This window comes from Epinephelus moara, chromosome 6 (assembly GCF_006386435.1).
Source record: "Epinephelus moara isolate mb chromosome 6, YSFRI_EMoa_1.0, whole genome shotgun sequence".
Taxonomy (NCBI): Eukaryota; Metazoa; Chordata; class Actinopteri; order Perciformes; family Serranidae; genus Epinephelus; species Epinephelus moara.
In genome coordinates this window covers 43315378-43331627 of record NC_065511.1, presented here as the reverse complement: position 1 = coordinate 43331627, position 16250 = coordinate 43315378, and the positions used below count along the sequence as shown (strand labels likewise).

At 45.2% G+C, this 16250-nt stretch overlaps 2 protein-coding genes across 6 annotated transcripts in view; both read left to right on the top strand.

The window, feature by feature from the left end:
* Nucleotides 1-4015, top strand: part of bbs9 (Bardet-Biedl syndrome 9) — a 242450-nt gene extending 238435 nt beyond the window's left edge. For all 3 annotated transcript variants that reach the window (XM_050046001.1, XM_050046000.1, XM_050045999.1), the window contains one exon: nt 2118-4015. In XM_050046001.1, coding sequence (XP_049901958.1) covers nt 2118-2473 — 356 coding nt within the window. In that variant the 3' untranslated portion in view covers nt 2474-4015. The remainder of the gene's footprint in view (nt 1-2117) is intronic.
* Nucleotides 1-16250, top strand: part of LOC126391332 (methyltransferase-like protein 27) — a 242783-nt gene that overhangs the window by 102054 nt on the left and 124479 nt on the right. Inside the window, exon 1 of one of the 3 annotated variants that reach the window (XM_050046030.1) lies at nt 11233-11300. The exons of the other annotated variants lie outside the window; for them this stretch is intronic. The gene's annotated coding sequence lies outside the window, so the exon portion shown is untranslated. Of the gene's footprint in view, nt 1-11232; nt 11301-16250 lie in introns of those variants that run through there. 3 annotated transcript variants of the gene reach the window in all.

Genomic DNA, 16250 nt, shown 5'->3' with positions numbered 1-16250 from the left:
GTGTGTTTGCATCAAGAACAAAACACAGCTGACCGTTGAGACGTCAGTTAATCCTCATCCTCGCTCCTGATGGACGGACCAGCGCTCTGTTAGAACAACATGTGACTCATTAGCACTTTGATCACAACGACCCCTGTCAGTGCAGTCTGTCCTTGGTGAGGAGACAGAAGCTTTTTTTATGCAGAGATGGTGGATAGAGCCGCTTCTTTACACCTCCCTTATATTTCTACACAGAACCAAACGACGGCAGCATCACCTCGCTCCACTGTGTGATGCATGTCGGCATCATTGAAGCAAAGAGGCGTGACATGTAACACAACAGCATCAACCTCTAGTGTAAAATATAATATACGTGTTAGCAGCACTTTATTAACAAATAAAATAAATTAAAAATTAGAAATAGTGTTGATTGAGGACCAAACTGAAGACAAATTTTAAGTTTAGCTTTCGTATTTGAAATAGTAAACTACATATATTTATTTTTTTGCGTGTTTCTGACCCTTAATCAGAGATTATTTACCATTACTGGTGGAAGATATGACAATGGATGGTACACATCAAGATACAGTGATACACTGTGCTATAAATTCAATAAAGGAAAATGGTTTAAAATAATCATACATCACATTTTATTATTTTCCATACAAAAAAAACCTGCCTGACACGAGACGACACTTGAGATAAAAACAAGAGACTCAGAACAGTTAAAAACTAGAATTCTCTCAACTTTGCAGCTCTAAGTTTCCTGAGAACAATAATTCAAGTGTTTCAGGTTTCTGTGTTCACAGCTTCACTCTCCTCCATGTCCGCCCAGATCATGTGACCGAGCGACGAGGCAGCTGGACCCGCGAGGTCACGTGACAGCGTGTCGTGTGTCAGTTCTAGAAACTTGATTTGTGCTTCAACTGCAGCTCAGACCTCAACATGAAACCACGTCTATACTGAGACGGCTAAATCTGAAAATACATCATTTTCTCTGTGTCTGCGCTGCGTCCAAACTAAACCGCCGTTTTTCACACTCAAAAACAAAGCAGCAGATAAATCTAAAAACCACAGCGCTGTGCTTCAGTGTGGACGGAGGAAACTGAGCTTTCTGAGTACTGCGATGTGAATCTGCTCAGACAGAGTTCTCTGTGAGTCTTTGTTCTGCCAGTCTGGTCGATCACACTGTGAACTGTTGACCTGTGTTTGATACGGTGAGGGACAAGATGACTACAAAACAGTTTATTAAACAGTTTAATCTGATGTGACGTCCTGGTGTAGAGGCAATCAAACACTATTTATGCCTGAGAACAACTAAGTTGTGACTTTTGCTTCTTTGAAACACACTGATAGTGATCATGTTCAGCAGGAGGTTTGACCAGCTGGCACTCGAAGCCGTCCTGCTCCTGTCCACAGCATGTGATGGATAAAATCCAGCTGGAATAGAGCAGAAAATTGTGACATGAGCAGTCGTGAGCAAGGCAAGAGACGGTGTATCATCTCTAGTCAACGACTCTCTGCGCTTCTGATCTGTAACGCTGACAGGAAGTGACCACTGTGAGACGGCGTATCATCTCTAGTCAACAACTCTCTGCGCTTCTGATCTGTAACGTTGACAGGAAGTGACCGCCGTGAGACGGCACATCATCTCTAGTCAACAACTCTCTGTACTTTGAACGACAACTTTCTGGTCGTTGACTCTAGAAATCTGCACCTGTCCATCTGTTAACTGAAGATGGGCCTCGAGAGGTTCATCATTTCAAAGCTGCTTGAATGTGTAAACGCTCACACCACAAACGAGGTGTGAAAACACGTCTGGAAATGTCACATCCTGTATTCAGTCGCACGTTGAGGCGGCCAGGCCGCTCCTTGTGTTCGTACCGATCGAGGACATTTATTTAATCTTGCAAAGTAGCGCTCCTTTGCTTCGTAACTCAGATTCTCTCATCAGGGAGTGTTTCATTTGCTCTTGTTTTTTGTGTCTGTTTAAGAAGCGTGTCCCAAAGTATGGCCTCTACTACCCAGAATGCAATGTGCCATGACGATGTTGCCTGTTCTCCACAGAAGGAAGAAGATACTGTGTCACATGTAGAGGTGTGTCCATTAATGATCTTTTTATCTCCTTTCTCATTCAGATAAGGAGAAGAAGGAGGTGTCCAAGGAGTCGTCAGAGGCCAGCGTGAGGGAAGAAGTGGGAGGCGCAGAGGAGCCCGTCAAGGAGGCGAAAAAGGAGAAGAAGGAGTCATCTAAAGAGAAGAAGGAGTCGAAGAAGGATTCAAGCAAAGAGCCCAAAGAGGAGGCCAAAAAGGAGTCCAAGAAGGAATCATCCTCCTCCAAGGAGAAGAAGGAGTCGTCAAAGGAGAAGAAGGAGAAGGACAAAGACAAGGAAGGGAAGGAGGCCAGCAAGGAGTCAGGGGACAAGAAAGTGTCCAGGAAGTCGTCAGTAAAGGTGAAAGAGAAGAAGAAGGAGCCAGAGGCAGGAGACGGCTGACAGGAGCCGTGACGATATGCACACAAACACGACAGACATGTCACACACACACACACACACACACACACATAAATATACACACATGTGTATACACAGTGTCCATGTAAACGTATACAAGACGGCATGACTCCGCACCGCACACATCCACATATGCAGCCCTGAAATATATTTACATGTAAATATACTCTGTCAAGGCCACATGTGTCAGTAGCAAACAGTTTCCTCCCAGACGCATATTTACATCGTCTAGTAATAACTGATCCTCACACACACACACACACACACACACACACACACACACACACACACACACACACACTGTGTCTCTGGCCTGCTGCTGCTGAACCACACTACATCCAGTAGTTTCGTTCTGTGCGCGCTGGGCAGCTGTGGTGAGGTCTGAGAGCGAGGAGAGCAAGGACGAAGGCGGAATCCTCCTCCTCTCCTCAGACATTTCGCTGACTCTCCTTCCTCCTCCTCCTCCTCCTCCTCCTCCTCTTCGTCTGGCCTCAGCAGCAGTTGAACCCGCAGCCCTGCGCCTCCCTAATCCCAGTCAGGCCCCAAACCACCCCCCCGCCCACGCACGCTTCTGGATGTGACGTCAGACCCGCCCTCTCGCCCCCTCGCGTGGCACTGGGCCTCACCAGAGCCTCCCCCGCCTCGCCGCTAAGAATAAAATGGCCTGCTGCGTCCAGCAGCGCGGCTGCTTCCGGGTAAATTAAGGCCACATCCTACAGCCGCCGCCTCCGCCTCCGCCCCCTCTGACCTCTGCCAGTCAGCTTTGTTTTTTAAATCTGGGACACTCAAGGACACACGGCTGCTGATGGACGCATACTTGGTGCTGCGGGGTCGAACCTGAGACTGTTTTTATACGTCTGAAACCAACGGGGCGTTTTCTGGAAAAAGCAGGGTGGTAATCAGGAGGAGAGCCTGCGGGGCCACTGCAACACCCGAGGCTGCTCCTGCTCATCTGCAACGATGTCGTGAAGCGGAGGCGCTCTGAGGAGCTCTGAGGCGCTCTGAGGCGCTGGTGTCGTCTGTAACATCAGCCGCATATTTGACCAGCTCCAGACGGATACAGATTCACAGTAAAATTTATTTGCAGAATGTCAGAAAAACTCGATCAGTAAACTTAAAAAAATAAATCAGGAGCTTTGAAGTGAAACAGTTGGAGATGTGACTGTGAATGTGTGAATGTGTGAATGTGTGAATGTGTCTGGAGCCAGTTCATGATCTGAGAAACTGTTTTCCTCCCAGATGAAGTCACCACTGTTTGTTTCTGCTAATTGGTCGACAGTTTTACAGACTGGAGCTGGTTGGTGTTGGAGACACACACACACACACACACACACACACACACACACACACACATAATGTAGGAGCTTTGAGGTGTATTTCTGCCAGACTCGAAGCTTATCGTCTTCAGCCATAGAAGCTGTGCCAGCTTGTAAACGACAATTCCAGCAGCTCAGTGTCTGTCTGTCCGTCAGCTTCAGGCTGTCTGTCTGTCTGTCCGTCAGCTTCAGGCTGTCTGTCTGTCAGGCTGTCTGTCTGTCTGTCCGTCAGCTTCAGGCTGTCTGTCTGTCTGTCCATCATCTTCAGGCCATCTGTCTGTCCACTGGGCTCATGTTTTTCTTTTTAGTGTTTTTAATATTTGAATATTGGAACTTTTAGCAGATAAACACAGATACAGTTGCCACGAAGGAGGAGGATAGATAGAAGAGTCTGTGATGATCCTGTCGGACACGTTACTGTATCACTGAATGTTTGTAGAGTAGAGGAGGTTTTACCCTGTTGTATTAGCTGATGAAATGTACCAGGCTCCTGTTTATGAAGCCTCACTTCATTCCCAGAGGAGACGCTCTGCTCCTCATTAACCTGCAGTGTGAAGAAGATCCCAAACTGAGCAGTCTGAGAATGAAATAAACCTTATTTATGAAATATTTAGTAATAAAACTGTGAGTAACCAAAGAATTCAGTTCCTGCTCTGTCGCCATTTTGTTTGTTGTCGCAGTTATTTGGATAAAAACTGTGTTTCCTTGTTGTGATGATCAAGCGGAGTTATTCCATTTTGATTATTGATTATCATTCAGCTACAGGACAGATAACCTGCTGATTTCTCCCAGAAGATGTCACCTCATGCTTTAAGCTCCTTCTGGATTCAGAGTTTCATGATATAAATTCACTCCACAGTTCTTCGCTGGATCGTCTTCCTCTCCTGACAGTCAGAATGTAAGTAGATCATGATTGTGACAGATCTTTATGCTAAATCTGTTAAATTCTTGAAGTGATGTCTCATCATCGATATAACGTCACTTATCTAGACAGGAAGTTCTCTTCATCACCAGAGGCTCGTTGGCTAGAATATACACTGTTAGCTAGAGAGCACAGGAAATGTGATTAAACACCTTAAATGAAATGCATATTTAGTCAGTTATCACCCAGGTGTTTTGATTAATGAAAACAACCTGGATTTATTTTTGTAGTTTTTTCACCAGTCTTATAAAATATAATAAAACTGTACTCACCATGTTAACCTCTGAGATCTGTGAACGCTGCAGGAGAGAAAAGAGAAGCACAGAGAGGTCGTAAACAAACACCGAGGTCAGAGCAGTAAGACCCAAACTGTCTGCTGGAAACAATCCATCACAGTTAACAGACCAACCCTAAAGCCTGATTTATGGTCCTGCGGCGTACCTACGGCGTACCTACATCGTTGCCGTGACACCATCGTGAACCCTTCGAACTTCTCCGTCACTCCATTTCGTTGCGGTGCAGTTCACCGCCAGAGCGGTAGGGGGCTGTGTTCCTTTCCTGAATGGTTATCGTCGTCTCCAGTTGATTCTTTGTTTAGCTTCCGGCTTTTCGGCCACAGTGAACAATGGCGACCGAGAGAGAGAGAATCTTGCTGGAGATGGAGTTGTTGGATGTCGAAGAAAGTATGTTAATACTGCAACATCTACATCACAACACAAGATGTTTAAAGATGGCGGGGATGGCGCAATCTGGAAATACGGAACCGGAAATGCGTTGCTACCAAGCAAACCAGTCACAGCCCTCTCAGTCTGCGCTGGGTCTGCATCGCCTCGACGTGTAGTTACATTTTTTGGGAGGTGCACGTCAGGCTACGCCGGGAGCTACGGCGAGTGTAGCCAATGTAGGTACGTTGTTGATTTAACGCAGGACCATAAATCAGACTTAACACCTGTCATAATCAGTGTTGGGCATGTTACTGTCAAAAATGGAATATATAACATATTACCAGTTACCTTCCTTTGCAAGTAATAAGTTACTTCTTACACTACTTTTTTGTTACTTACAGCAAAATGACCCCAGAGGAGCTAACAGCAGTGAAACCAGCTCGCCAAATGTTTTTGACAAAAAGCTAAAAACATACTGTATGTGTTCACGTCAGACTCTCCTCAAACAGCTCTGAAACTCTTTTTACATTTCACGCTGCTGCAGCTCTTAAAATGTTTTATCTTACTTGATTCTCTGACTTTTTATGATTTATGTCATCTGTTTTTTTGTTCTGATTTTAAGTCTGTTTTATGTTCATGATGTCTACGTTATTTTCATGTGAATCACTTAATGCCTTTGTTTTAAAGTGCTTTGTGCTGCATTTCTTGGATGAAAGGTTTTTTATATATAAAGTTCATTATTGTTATTATCACTTTAATCAGAGTGTGCACAGCTGCATGTAAACAGTAATGTATGAGTGGAATATTCATTCTCAGCAGCTGTGTAAACAGCTTATTAGGAAAATTGTCCTTTTGAGAATATTTTATGCATGTACATGTAATCATTGACACACAGAAGAAGAAGTCTTGGGTGTCTGTTGCACCCGTTCACCATCATCCAGAGATCTGCTGTCGACACCAAATCAGTATTGGCTGATGTCCAGAGACGCTGAATCGTTGTCAGAGTGAGACGATGGGTTCAAAGATCGAGTTACTAACAGCGATATGTGCTGATTCAGAGAGCGAACATGATACAAGTGCTGCTCCTCTGCAGAGCTGAAGATGGAAGACGAGCAGCTTCATATCCTGACAGTCAGGCGCTCGTCAAACTGTCAGAGTGCACATCTGTGTGTGTGTGTGTGTGTGTGTGTGTGTGTGTGTGTGTGTGTGTGTGTTGCCCTTAAGTCACCGTGTTGGCCTGACTTTGTATAAAAGCCTTTGAGTTGTGGCATATTTCATAATTTCCGTCTCTCCGTGGTCTCAAAAACAATTGGTACATTTCTCTGTGTTCTCCTGAGGCCTGTGGACGAAGTGTAGGAGCGAACCAAACACTTGTCAGGTTGATGAACAGAACTCGCTCTGACGGCTTTTGAAGTGACGGGTTTTGTTTTTTTTTTTCTCTTTTCTTGGAGGCGAGGTCGGAGGCAGATTGGGTAACGGTGCTGAAGCAGAGCTGCTGCTGTTTAATCTGGCAGCAGCTCTCAGTGTGTGAACATGTCGAGCGCTGCAGATAAAGTTACAGCCCGCAGAAACACTCCTCTGTTTCTCTTTCTCCATCACTCACACACTTCCCCCTCACCCTGAACTCATATCTGTTTTATCCCACTCTGTTCTCTCTCCCTTTAATTTCACATCCATCATCTTCTTCACCTGTCCTCCATCTCTCTGTTGACACCTCTCACAAAAACACCTCTTCGCTCTGTCGTCTTCAGTCACTTCCTGCTCTTTTCAAAACATTAAGTCTCTTCTCTTTCTGTTTTCCGTCTCCATCACTCGCTCCATCTTTTCCTCTCCTCTCTGTCTTTTTGGAACTATCTCTTCACATCTCTGTTCCCTTGTTCCTTTTCAGTAAGTCTTTCACAACCTCCCTCCTCCGATGTCCCCATCCCTCCATCTCTCATCACTCACAGCCTCTCTTTGTTGTTTTCTGTCTTATTTTAATCCTCCGCCCGTCCCCACCCACGGGAACTTTTCCTTCCTGGAATTGTGGAACCTTTTTCAGGAACTTTACCTCCTTCAGTCCGCCAGAGAAACTTTTAAGCTCCAACTTTCATGTCTTTGGCCAAATGTCCAGCCATGAGGAGAAACTAACGCCATGTTGGAGTTTTATTTTAAATATTTGTTCAGAATAATAAACACCTCGTGTGTTTCACAGCCGCCACTTTTGGAGGCCATGTTTTTTACTAGTCCTTTTTACACAGAGATTGCGCAGTAGAGCCGCTACGAAGTTCCTCCTTTATGCCGTCAGCGGGGCCAAGCCAACACACCGTCTGCGGTCATTTTGACTTGACCAGCAGACTTCACTACAAGCTTATTGGCTGTTGAAACAGGTGACGTGCTTTAAAACCAGCTGAGTGTCAGATGACATCATCAGCCAGCTTGAGTCGAGCTCAGACCGGCCAGTTCACACCGCTGACACTTTTCTCTGCTACGTTCTAAAACGGTTTCATCTCTGGTAACAGCTTGAAGGTGAGACAACTCTGTCCCTATTCGTCAGTTGTACCTTTCATGCAGTACTGCAAGGGTGAGATTCCCGCCTTGAACAGAAGGTTCAGAAGGTCCCAGGACGGCTGGTAGTCCAACACAGAGAAGACTGAGGACAGGGAGGAGAGACGAAGGAGAGATCAGACACTCGTGCACAAATGTATGTGTATTCAATCAAAACGTGAACGTCTCGTCTCTTTGGCTGAATTCAAACTGTTAGTTTGAGCCTTCATAGAGGCTGTTTTAGTTAGTTTTGTGTTTATTGAGGGTTTTCTCTGTGAGACTTCGAAGAGGTCACCTGATAAATTAAAGGTTTTACAATGTTGGAAAGAAGCAAAACAACTCTCCACAGCTTGAGGATCAGACTGCTTGAAGATGCTCTGCTCTTTAAGTCCGTCTGGACATCTGAACCACAACAGAGACGAGACGCAGCCACATCCAGTGGACATCCGGATTCATTCCTCTTCCATCCTCCTGTTTCTTTCCTCTCTCACAAAACAAGGTCTTCACCTCCCTCCTTCTTCTTCCTCTCTTTCTTCTCTTCCTCTCATCTGTCTCCCTCCCAGAGCTTCTCTGTCCTCCTCCTCTGCTCTCTCGGTTTGTATTTGTGTCTTTAAACTCTTTTCCAGATTTTGTTTTTTCCTCTTCTTCCCTCATTCTCGCCTCAGCTCAGTAACCCGCTCTGATGTGAGGAACCACCAAACATGGCTGCCCACACCCAACTGGTAAAAACATCAAACAACAATACTGGAACAATCAAAGTGTAACCGGGCCGCAGCAGTTTGGACGGGGTGTAATAAAAGCAGAGTTTGGATTCAGACGCTGAGGAGCAGCCGGCTCACTGTGGCTTTTATTTCGGAGCTTATTTCTGTCTCCCGGGCTTTAAGGCGTAAACAAACTGGATCAGATAATTGCCGCATCATTTTACTCTCGCTGCAGACTTGAAGCGTCAGCAGCGTTTCACCTCCGCCACGGGGAACTTAAGTGGCTCGGATTTCTTTTTTGTGTGAACAACACTGATCCCGTGTTTTGATCCCAGGGGACAATTACCAGAAATTATATTTTGTTTCCATGGTAACACAGCTACATTATGTTTTTGTTTCCCTGTGTGATATTACAACATTTTCTCTCCTCTATGTGGAAAGATACAACATATGTCATGACATCTTATTTTCTCCTCCACTGCTGACAGTCATGCTCAAACCTTCTGTTTCTGTTTGATCAGGAATGTGACAGGTGATTGTTTTGGTCATTGATGAGGAAATTGACCGTATTATTTTGTTTAGAAGGTTTTTGGGGTCAAAATTTAAAATTAGAAAGTATGGTACCAGAAAAATTCCAGAGTAACATGTTTTATTTTCTGATTTAGTTTGCATATAAACTTCAGAGGTGTCAAAATGTTGCCACGACCTTTGTCAACACGGTCCGGTCCAGTGTCAGAGACAATTAGAAATCCATCACACAAACAGACCCAGATCAGCTTCAGAACGCCTTCGACCTGCAGTTGGAGCTCCAGCAGGAGACAGGATCAGAGCTTTGCCTCTCTGCTCCACCGCTCCCCACTGATGGCGTTCCCCGTGGCAGCAGTGTCCGACTTCACTGCAGCACATCAAAATATCAAATACTGAACAACATTACTAATGTGATGGCTGAGTGGGGAGTGGAGAGGGGGAGCACGGTACGATTCAGTCTTACCTGGTAATATAAAACTGCTCTAAATCACTCTTTGCGTCGGGGTCCTGCATCACCTGGTCAGTGGTCATTTCGCAGTAATGATCCCTGCCATTGTGCTTTATCCCTGACACGGCAAACACAGTGTGCACAACGTGGTTACGGACACAAGACTCCAAAATGTGTGCAGGTCAGAAAGCATATGTAACACTTAAACCTAGTTCACATTACACAATTTTCACCGCGATTTTGACGTCGCAGAGGATCTTGCTCTCTAAACGTCACCTTTCTGTATATAAGTTATTTAAACGCATGATAGTCGCTTCTTTCGGGCTTGTTTCCATAGCCCTGGTTGCTTGTTTCTCTCCCAGGATCTGGCAACACTGACAGGCCGGCCGGCAAGCAACAACAACAATGGCGGCGTCCACAGGATCACGGGGAGCGCGTTGTGTTTGGACCCAGGAGAATAAAGAATATCCATGCCTTTACAATGTGTCGTCTCCAAGTTATCTGGGGCTCTGTCGGCGAGGGCTCGGTGGAGAAATCTTGTGGTGTGCACACAGGTCATAACACAGTTGGCGAGACTCCCGCTGACAGAAACACACGTCACCAGGTATGAACACTCAAAAGATTACGATAGTCTCTGCAACGCAAAATCAGGGTGAAAATCGTGTAATGTGAACTAGGCTTTAAAGTGAGAGGACCTCCTCAACCTGCCGACAGAGCGTCTGAATAGAGGTTCATATATGCTCAACTTTAAATATGGACACGTGGAGCCCTCTGTTTATACTCTGTGTTCATTTCGTCCGTAGCTGTGCTCGTTTTCTGAAAGTCTACAGATATGGACGAAACGGATCAGTACCACCGAAGGTCATGGAGGCAGTGTAGCGTGGTTCCAGTGAGATCCGACTGTAGGAGACGACAGATACATTTAGAAAATGGCAGAACAGAACAAATCGGTAAAATAGTGAAAAGGGTTCTCTGTCCACATGTTGTGATGTATTTAACGTCCTCACAGTCTAACACTGTCTACAACCCTGCGTCATTAACAAGGTACATTATTACGATTATTACATCACCTCGATCGTTGTGTGAAACTTCTGACTGTGTCTTCTAGTGCCATCTACTGGCTGTATCTCTGACAACACAAAGGACACATGGAAATATGAGAGTGATGGTTACATCGTTTGGAGTGGAGGCATCTGCTTTCATACATACAGGGAGAATAAATATACCTTAGGGGTCATATACACAAGACGTGTGTTGGCAATCATGTTTGAAACTCACCTGAAAATAAGAATCACTGTGTATTTGTTGCCTCAGAATGAGCTGTTTATATCTAGGCCTACACAGGGAGCAGGTCCTCATCTACAGAGATCACCATGTTGCACCGTCATGTTTCTACAGTAGCCCAGACTGGACAAACCAAACACTGGCTCTAGATACTTTTGCATTTTTGCATTTTTGCATTTTTGCATTTTTGCATTTTTGCATTGGCCACCATGGCCAGAAGCCCATCTGCAACGAGAAGCATAAGAGTTTCACTGTGTTTTTATCAGTTTAAATCAGCTCTGTTTGTTTTTCAGAGGAGGAACCTCTGTGGATTATTCAACTCCCAGTAAAAACCTCCTGAACAAACACATCCTCACTGTGACCTCGTCACATGTCCACGTTTGGTCATGGACTTTCCACGTCCACATATGACGTCCAAGGTACCCTGGGTGTGTTGGTTGTTGACGTTCTGGGACGCCGTGTCAACTTCAGCCTGTTACATGCATTGTCTGTTTTCAAAATACACTTCTGTTTTCACAGGAAATGTACAGTTTGTATACAGTCTCTTTCAAAATAAAAGCACTACGTCAGTACACAACACTGCACATTGGCATTTTATTTCCTCCAACAACAAACACATGGTTGGGTTTAGGAAAATAGAACAGGGTTTGGCTTCACAATCTTACAGGAAGTGAACACCGGCCTCCTGGGTGAAAGTCAGTGGTTGTTGGACCCATCCACCCCGCCTCCCATCGGTCCTACTCGGATTTCCGCCACCTTAACTTTCATGGTGTTCCCATCACGTTTCTCCCGATGCCACCGGGCGCCGTTACAGAATTACAACATCCGGTTGTGTATCAGGTTGACATGAAAGGACAGCTTTTTTTTGTTGCTGTCCACATGCCAGATTTCACCGACTTCAGACTGAGACCAGGTTGACTGTACAGTGAACACTGAAGGAATTCCAAGAGAAGTTTCAGCTGGTTGCAATGTCTGTAATCCTCACTGATAGACACCACCAAATCCCCCTAAATCCGACACACTTCACCTTTAAATGTAGGTTTTTATATAAAAGCCAGTGGTTTAAAAGGGAGAAGTTCAAACTCTGACTCCTTTGTGCATGTGGACGCTGAATCATCAGATTCAGACAGTTACAGAAATGCTCAGACGCAGCCCTCCGTTATTCGCTCTGTATTTACTCTTGATGGATGTAGTCATTCATCCAGTGAGAACTTCTGATTGAGTGCACTGAGCCTTTAACCAGGGACAGTTTCCCAGTTTGACAAAACCAGTTCAGACTTCATCATGCACCATTTCCATCTTAAGCATCTTTTCTCTTTGACCTTTAAAAACAGACACAGTGAACATGTCTGCTGTGTTTCTGCCTGCAGGAGGAGGATGTCTGGCGTGTGTGTGTGTGTGTTCAGGTTCTGCAGGAGGGTGTCTGGCGTGTGTGTGTGTGTGTTCAGGTTCGGGTCCAGAGCAGCAGGTACGGAGCTGAAAACTGAACTGTGCTGTAATCACGGAGGGAAAAACCCCTCACCGCTGCAGTTTGACTGTTTTTCTCTTTTCCTCCTCGAGCTGAAGTTTACAAAGTCAATTATGTGCTGAGTGAGTTTCATGACCTCTGGGCCCCTGGAACCTGTAAGAAAAGCATTCCTCTGTGAAAATCAGACTTTCTGCAGTTATGTGTCCGACAACAGCGATACACGCCAAGAGATTAACTCGCAGCCCGACTTCCCTGTGAGAAGCTTGTAAAACCAGGAGAGAAGGCAGCGTGATAGATCCCAGACCTCCCACACCAGTTCTCCTCCTCCCTATGAAACAGACAGAAAACACTTCACGTCTTTACATCCTGAAACACACACGGCACCAAACCCTCAGCTTTTTACTCGGGTGTTTCCAGGGTGTTCGTTTGTCATGAAAAAGTGAATAAATCGTTCATAAAAAGCGCCATTAAACTTCTGAAGTTGTGTCCTTACAAGGATGTAAAATACAAATAAGGACATGTCGCAATTAGTGTTTTTATTGTGCAGCTCCGCCCTCTGAGCTGCTTAGATAAAGAGACGGGCGGAGCCCTCCGTCCGTACTCTGCATTCAGTTCGTATTTTTGCACATTTTCTGAAAGCTTACAAATACAGATGAGACAGAGCAGAGCCACTGGAGATCATTGAGGCAGTGTCACGTTTAACCTTCCTTAAGTTGAAGCAACAAAAGCACAAGGTTAGATTTAGAAAAGACATCATGCTTTAACTTGAAATTCACACAGGAAATGAACAGCAGGCTCTCAGATGAAAGTCCAGAGTTTGTTTGACACATCCACCTAATGTATGAACTCTCTGGCTCTATATATCATAGTGGTTGCTGGTGGCGTTACAAAATGCCGCTGGCTGGTGCGTATCACACTGCTGTGAAGGTGCCTCTGTGCTTCAGTGTCAGGCGCCTACATCACTGACAAAGCGGCGGTATCTGACGAGTTGGGAGTGAGACCAGGCTGGTTTGATGCATCAGAACAATTTCATACATTAAATATGATAAGTTGATTTGAGAGTAACTGTCACAGTGGGCACTTCTGACCTGCCATACACGCCATCTGCTCACCTTCCACTCCCCTGCCTCTCCTCCACACCTACCTGCCTGCCTATCACCTGTCCACTTATTTCCTGCTCTTGCCAGTCCACCACACCCTCATCAAGCCAACGCCGCTCACCTGTGGATCATGACTGCCTGTCACTATACAGACTCCAGCTTCTCAGACTCTCGTTGCCAGATTGTTCTTCACCATCCCGATGCAAGACTCTCCAGCGTTTATCCCCAGACTGCTTCCTTGTTGCCTCCCCAGTAAACCATTCAGCCTTCTGTCCTCGACCAAGAGCTCTGCTTCCGACTTCCTGGATTCTGTTCACCTGTTCCCTGTGGCTGATTGCTTCGCCATGTGGCTGCACATCCTGCCTCTGTGTGTGTGCGCCATGGAATGAACTCATCACAGGTGTGTTGGCGTCTCCCGTGTGCACTCCTGGTTCCGAATTCCCTGCTCGTCTGACATCACCTTCTGTCTGCTCCCTCACGGTACTGCTGCACTATGTTGATCTGTTTGCTGTGTGTGTGTGTGTGTATCCAGTGGATGCCGGCTACCCTGGCCAATCGGTGTGCTCGGAGGACTATTTGAAGCATAATCTTTGTATGACAGAAACATTAAGTACTTTTTTTGTGGTTGATTTATCCAACCATAGTGTGCTCCCCTAAAGATGGGGACTCTTTGGGGTCCAGGAAGAGTTTCAGTCGGCGTCCTCCAGGTGAAACGCAGGTAAGGTTCCTGATTCTCTTGAAAGAAAGAGTCCTGGGTTCCTGGAAAAGTTCTTGTGGTGGAAACAAGCTGTCAGTGTTGGTGTGTCCTGCCTCAGACAGCTGGGTCTAACCTCCTTCCCCTCCTCACCCCTCCTCCCACTCACAGCCTCTCAGAGCCAGACCTGCCGGCTGCAGGGGGCTTTAACCTCGGGGCCGCCGGGGGTCCCGCCGCCCGTCTGCAGCCAGTCTGAAGGACGCTGAGACGATGTGGAAACGTGAGGATCGCTGCAGGTCAGTCCTGCAGCAGCTCCATCCATCACAATGAGGAAATCTCTTCACCCTGTTTCACCTTTTCAGATCCACCTCCTCCACAATGACGTCTTTCTTTACAGCTAAACATTTGTTTTCTCGTCATAGCTGCCCGACATCTGCTCTTTTGTAGTTTATGTGTTGAGGAAATGGGGCCTACGAGGACATTAGTCAATCTGAAGACATCATCTAACCACGCTTATTTCTACGAGAGGAAGATACTGTCGGATTAAACTGTCTGAGATCAGTTCAGCTTTGAGGTCTGCAGACCAGTTTTAAAGCCAGTTATATACAGTAAAATATTTCTGAATATCTCTGTTGCTCTTATTCTGTTTCATTCTGAGATTATCTGTTGCAGGAAAACTGCTGAAAAACTAAACTTCAGGTGATAAAACTTTGGGCTTAAAAGAAGCTTGTTGTTCTGATTGTCTCATTAGATGCTGCTCAACTAAATGCTTAAAATGTTTCTGTAATTCCTGCGCCCCAGTACCCTCCTCCTTGGCTTGAAGTTCAGTTGGTTGGTTTGGTTTTACGATCTTAACTGCTCTCCATCTCTTTCCTCAGGCCTTAAAAAAACACTGATACTAAATCCGTTTTATCACAGTGGAAAAACTCTGCCTCCATGTTCTTGAGGTGATCTGTTGTTTTATATTCATGCGTTCACCTTGATGTTTTTGGAAGTTACCCATGGTTTTACTAAAACAGCTGCTTTTGTCAGACAAATTCAAATATTCAATCACAAAAATCACAAAGTATGAAAAAGGTTGTTTAATAAAAAAAAAGAGGAGAGTGCTGTGGAGTGTTGTTACATTAAATGTTTCAGTCTCTACAGACCAGAGTTCTTTCCTTTCTTCTCTATGGGGAGATTTATTAAAATGTAGAAATGTCTTTACTGTAACTTTAGATTAATGCAACAACAATCATGGAAATATTTCAGGAGATCCATTGCAGCCAACAATTCCTCTTCCATGCACCAACAATTACTGACTTTCACTCTCGAGGCTGGTCTTCGCTTCCCGTATGAGAGTAAAGCCGAACCTTGCTCTTTTTTCCTAAACCCAACCACGTGCGTTTGATGTTGAAAGTTGTACTGAGGCGGTGCTTTTATTTTGAAAGAGACTGCAACAAACTGTACATTTCCTGTGAAAACAGAAGTGTATTTTGAAAACAGACAATGCATGTAACAGGCTGAAGTTGACACGGCGTCCCAGAACGTCAACAACCAACACACCCAGGGTACCTTGGACGTCATATGTGGACACAACTTTTAAAGGACCCGTATTTTTTGATTATTTTCACTTTTGATAAACTTGCCTGGCGCTTTTTTAAGCACATTGCATTGAAACATAATTTCAGCCAGCTGGCGAACATGAAGGGAGAGATGGCACGCAGGGAGAAAATTAGGAAACAAACGTTATAGTAAACAAAACATCACCAGCGACACATGTTAGAGCTCCGTTATGTCGACAGCTACAGAAAATAAATTTACAGCTATGCTACTTTACATGGAACAACTTCATTACACACAACAAATTTCATGACTTTTCCAAAACTTTCAATGACTTTCACTAACTTCCAGGCCTCGAAAACGTGATTGTGAAATTCCAGGACTCTTCTAGGTTTTCCAGGACCTTGGGAATCCTGTAAACCTGCAGTACTCACACTGACTCCTGTCGTGTCCTGAACAAGCACCGACTCCCCCCACTCACTCTGCCAGCTCCTCTGAGGTGTGTGTGTGTGTGTGTGTGTGTGTGTGTGTGTGTGTGTGTGTGTGTGTGTGTGTGTGTGTGTGT